Raw genomic sequence first — 4,906 nt, forward strand, 5'->3', positions numbered from 1 at the left:
CAATTTTCGTTTAGATTTTGTGATTAAATTTTATGAATGAACATTTAAACGTACACCAACGTAAAATATTTTGGAAAGCTTTGAAGAGATTTTAATAATAATATTAGTAATTTTCAAATAGGGAGTTAGATGTTTTGATATTAAAAATGATGAAAACAGTTTCCACTTTTATCAGTAAACACTTCATACAGGTATATACATATGTAGTGGCTTAAATGTATATAGGTACAGTTATTTTAGAGTCTTACTGACTTTTGAAAAACTTTAAATGTAGAAATAACGCTGTACTATTTTTATATATATAAAAATATACTTTTTACTAAGAAGTAATAATGAATATTTTTTACAGACATTAGCATTTAGGAGAAGCGTTAAATATAGTACTAAACAGGAGGCTACTTTTGATATTAAGGTTAACAATGTTATTGTTGTTGGCTAGAATGCATTTGTTAAACCGTTAATTACTATAAAAACAATTATGTACCAAATAATACGAGTATATGACTTGATTTTTACGGTCTCGGTAGTCTAGCAGTTTAGTACACCGCATTACTACCAATGGTCGCGGGTTCGATTCCTCGCACGGTGCAAACATTTGTATTCATGAGTGTGATTGTATCGGTCTGGATGTTTTCTAAGTATATTATGTATGTATTTACAAAATCGAAGTATTTATATCAGTTGTCTAGTACCCATAACAAGCTCTGCTTACTAGATGACCATCTGTTAACTGTCCAAGCTTATTTATTTAATATTTACTTATTAAATAAAATTCGTAGCTCAAGAAGCATTGGCCCGCCGTGTAGATGGTGTACGGCAGGCCTTATCTCGTCCTACTCAATTATGGAAGCATGTGGGTACACGCGTGGTTAGGGTCCTGCCTCTCTCAAAGACAGCACCCCGTCACTACTTGGGGATGGAGTTGGGGCGGAGTTGGGTACGCCTCTGCCTCTAAGCCGGATAACTGTAGCGGAAGAATCAGACATCCGCTCCCCCTCCGCCGCCTCTTTCCGCGAGATAACTCCCTCGCAGAAGGCGTTTACCGCCAGCCACGACCTCTCGTTACTCACTATACTCCGAATTATATTCGGCAGTGACAGGACCCCACCCAACCCTGGGAGTACTAAAAAAAACACCTGTGACAGAGGGAAGGGGGTGAAAATAATTTCTGTGACATAATTTATGGAACCATTTGAACGTGTTTTTTAGCCATTCAAACTGCATAAACTAGACAGAGGCCCTGCATCTACGTCCACCCTTACTGCGGATGATGCATTGAAAATGTATGAAAATCTGGTTGTATTACGACGGTTAGAGAGTGCTTCAGGAAACCTGTACCAGGAGAAGGCTATCCGCGGATTTTGTCATCTATACTCAGGTTTGTCCGATACTGAAAATTTACAGTTTAATACTAAAGGTCAGATAAAAAAGTATACGTGTTAAAAGGAGCTAGTACTTACTTCATATAATTTATGACTGACCCAATCTCAGATGTTTAAAGGTACCGAACCGAGCCTTAGAAGTGAACGAAGTGTTCACTTCTAAGGCTGTTAATATACATACAGTACCTAGCTACTAGAAGATAGGCGCTAATTTGTCACTTTGATTGCTACATCGCCCATGTCCAACGAGGACGAGAAACTTTAGCCTCATTCAGGCAATCTGACAACTAATTCGAATGTGTATTAACAGACTTACATTATATTTCAAAGTAGTAGGCATTAATTTAATGACGTAATCTAATCTCTCATTACAAGTCATTAAGGTGTAAAATCAAACAAACTTACTATGTCTTGTATTAATATACCTATTAGTTAAGATGTAACAGTTCGAATTATTAGCTACGTACCTATCTCTAGGTGCTTACCTATCTTAATATTTTTTTATGTGATACTACAGTAACAAATTTACACTTATTTTAGATTATATATTTTTGGTAATTTTACTAGGCCAAGAAGCGGTAGCTATAGGCATGCGAGCAGCAATGCGTAATGTAGACACGCTAATCACGTCATACAGATGTCACAGCTGGGCCTATTTGATGGGGGTTAGTGCGTTGGGAGTGCTAGCAGAACTCACCGGCCGCAAGACAGGCTGCTCCAGAGGCAAAGGAGGCTCTATGCATATGTACGCTAAAAACTTTTTTGGAGGCAATGGCATCGTCGGAGCTCAGGTATCCTGATACTAATTAATTTTCCAGTTAGTTTCCAGTTAGGATTTTTGCTCAAAATTTCTCGAGTCGAGGAAAACCGGGAAATCGACGTAAAAGTCGAGATGAGAAAAATCACTGAAGAATTATATACATATAATATCAATGGAGATCGATACCTATTGAGAACTATTGACAGACATAAAATGCTTTAGTATTTTATTTTAATACTTTATTAGAGTTTTTTTTGTTATTGTACTAATTAGACTAGTAAATTAATCCTAAGATAAAAATTTATCTCACAAATAGACAATAAATATTATATTGATTTTAAAATTTGTTTGTTTTATTCTCGAACAACTTGAGAAACTCGAGAAATTAGTATCGAGAAATTTAACGTAAGCGGGCCCCATTCGTGTTCTCATGCATCGTGCTCTACTATTTATGAAATCTCAGGCGTGTTTTAATTTCTCTACACTCTTTGCAATAAATGGTCACCAGGTACCTCTAGGCGCTGGTGCAGGGCTCGCTCACAAATATAATGATGATGGTGGTGTCAACTTTTGCCTATATGGCGATGGAGCGGCGAATCAGGGCCAGTTATTCGAAGCCTTCAATATGGCGAAACTATGGAGTTTGCCCTGTGTTTTTGTTTGCGAAAATAATAGATATGGTAATATGTTTATGGTATGGTATAATGTTTTTGTAAATTGATATAGACTTGACTATGACTATGAGACTTGTTTGTGATATAGGTATATAGATAATTTCTACATGTTTATTTTCATTCATAAAAATCTTACTTTGTGAATGAGTACTCAAATAAAAAATTAAGTGTTAAGATTATTTGAACAATGATTATTCGTATTCTGCTAGTCTATTCTATTTTTGCATTGAGAGGCCTCAGTAATGAGAAGGTCTTCATGTTCCTAAGGTATGGGTACAAGTGCCAATCGGTCATCAGCGTCCACTGAGTATTACACACGCGGAGACTACGTGCCCGGGCTGTGGGTGGATGCTATGGACGTACTTACGACGAAAGAGGCGACAAAATTCGGCATTGAACATTGTACCAGCGGTAAAGGTCAGTGAACAATTAAGGTGCATATGAAATTTAATACTTATCCTTCATTCAGAAGAAAAAATATCTTATAAATACATTTTTAATTTTAATAAAACTTTTTAAAAAGTCGTCTGCGTCAGTGTTTCCTAATGGAGCCGCCAAGGAGCTTGGTTTGTAAGTTGTGTTTCTGTTGAGAAAAGGTAGTGAAATTACAGTGTAAGAGGTAAGTGAATTTAGTTTTCCGTAATAGCATGTGATATTACGGGCGTTGCGTCACATAATGACGTGATAGTCGTAATGCCGTTCAAGTATACAGATGATGGTTACTGTTGCTGGACAGCAATACGATGTCGTCGGTTGAGACGATGGTTTCAGATGATAGAGAACAGATAAAATGTACATAAAAATATTGATCTTATGTACTAAATACCAATAGAAAAAAAGCAAGGTGGGTTGAGACACTTTATACAATATACATATAATTTGTTTTACTCGTCATAATTAATTGCAATTATTATCTTTAAGATTACTTGGTATCTAGATATTAATCTAGATACCAAGTTTATAGTGTAGTTACTTAAGTAAGTGTGTGTACAGTGTAAGTCTAGGTACTTAACTGTGTCCCATAGTTACCATTTACCATTAGGTGGGCAGTTTTCAATCAAAGTCAATTTGTTTGCTCTTTCAATTACATAAAACACCATAAACTTGGTATCTAGATAGATTATAAAGAATATTTAAATGTCAGGTCCGCTAGTAATGGAAATGTCGACATATCGTTTCCACGGGCACTCCATGTCTGACCCTGGCACATCCTATCGCAGTCGTGAAGAGGTGCAGCAAATGCGGCAAACTAAGGATCCTATCACAACCTTTAAAGAGCAAATTACTAAGGAACTCGTCACGGCTGGTCAGCTGAAGGTATAGCCTATTTGCAAAGATATTGTAACTGATAGATATTATAAAAACGTTAGTATGTTACCCTTTCCCATTTCAACTAATTGTCGTGAAATTTCCCACATATAGCATTTGGGATAAAGAAAGACATTTGCTACTCTATAGCTAATCTGTAATAGTAATGCGGATAAAATTGCGGAAATATGCTAGTACATATAAAATACCTATCTTGTCTGAGTAATTTCATTAAACATTAAAAATTGTGTATACTTAAGTATAACCTTCAAGGTTAAGGTTTCTTTTAACACTTTATTTTCTCAATTACTAGGGATACCACAGTAGATATTATATCTATAGAGTCGATATAAAACTAAAATAGATAAGAAATTGACTGTAAAAACGTTTTAGGAAATTGATATTAAAGTTAAAAAGGAAATAGAGGAAGCAACACAACAATCTAAGAAAGATCCAGAGGTAGATGTAGAAGAATTAGCTGCCGATATATATTATAAGAATTACGAGTCAAAGATTCGCAACGTTAGGCCAGACCAGGTTCTTTCACATGTCGAAGTTGCCCCACGGAAATGAGATGGAAAACAAATTTATATCTTTTAATTATTACCATTACTATCAAAGGTACAATTTTGAAGAATATATATGATATCATATTTACGAAAATTATCTCTCTCAACTTTTTTATTCAACTTCGTACTCACCGATTGAAATAAAGGAAAAGTTATTTATATTAAAGGATAAGAAATGATGACTACAATTTATGTCTTTTTAATTATATTTAA

General features: G+C 35.2%; 1 protein-coding gene across 2 annotated transcripts; it reads left to right on the top strand.

The window, feature by feature from the left end:
- Positions 1-4,755, top strand: LOC131842252 (probable pyruvate dehydrogenase E1 component subunit alpha, mitochondrial). Of its 2 annotated transcripts, XM_059190795.1 has the most exons (8): positions 1-191; positions 350-412; positions 1,210-1,378; positions 1,950-2,173; positions 2,651-2,822; positions 3,084-3,233; positions 3,961-4,133; positions 4,518-4,755. In XM_059190795.1, the coding sequence occupies exons 1-8, from the start codon at positions 147-149 to the stop codon at positions 4,695-4,697; spliced, it is 1,176 nt and encodes a 391-aa protein (XP_059046778.1). In that variant the 5' UTR covers positions 1-146; the 3' UTR covers positions 4,698-4,755. The 2 variants fall into 2 exon arrangements, with proteins under 2 accessions (XP_059046778.1, XP_059046779.1); XM_059190796.1 differs by lacking the exon at positions 350-412.
- The last annotated feature ends 151 nt before the right edge of the window (positions 4,756-4,906 follow it).

Source organism: Achroia grisella, unplaced genomic scaffold, assembly GCF_030625045.1.
Source record: "Achroia grisella isolate CSIRO2021 unplaced genomic scaffold, CSIRO_AGI_Agris_v1 utg215, whole genome shotgun sequence".
Taxonomy (NCBI): Eukaryota; Metazoa; Arthropoda; class Insecta; order Lepidoptera; family Pyralidae; genus Achroia; species Achroia grisella.

Bases quoted from the DNA above. Each gene is read 5' to 3' on its own strand.
- LOC131842252 (XM_059190795.1), top strand. From the start codon at position 147: ATGATGAAAACAGTTTCCACTTTTATCAGTAAACACTTCATACAG. The intron at 2,174-2,650 runs GTATCCTGATAC...AATGGTCACCAG, and splicing joins ATGGCATCGTCGGAGCTCAG to GTACCTCTAGGCGCTGGTGC. The intron at 2,823-3,083 runs GTAATATGTTTA...CATGTTCCTAAG, and splicing joins TTGCGAAAATAATAGATATG to GTATGGGTACAAGTGCCAAT.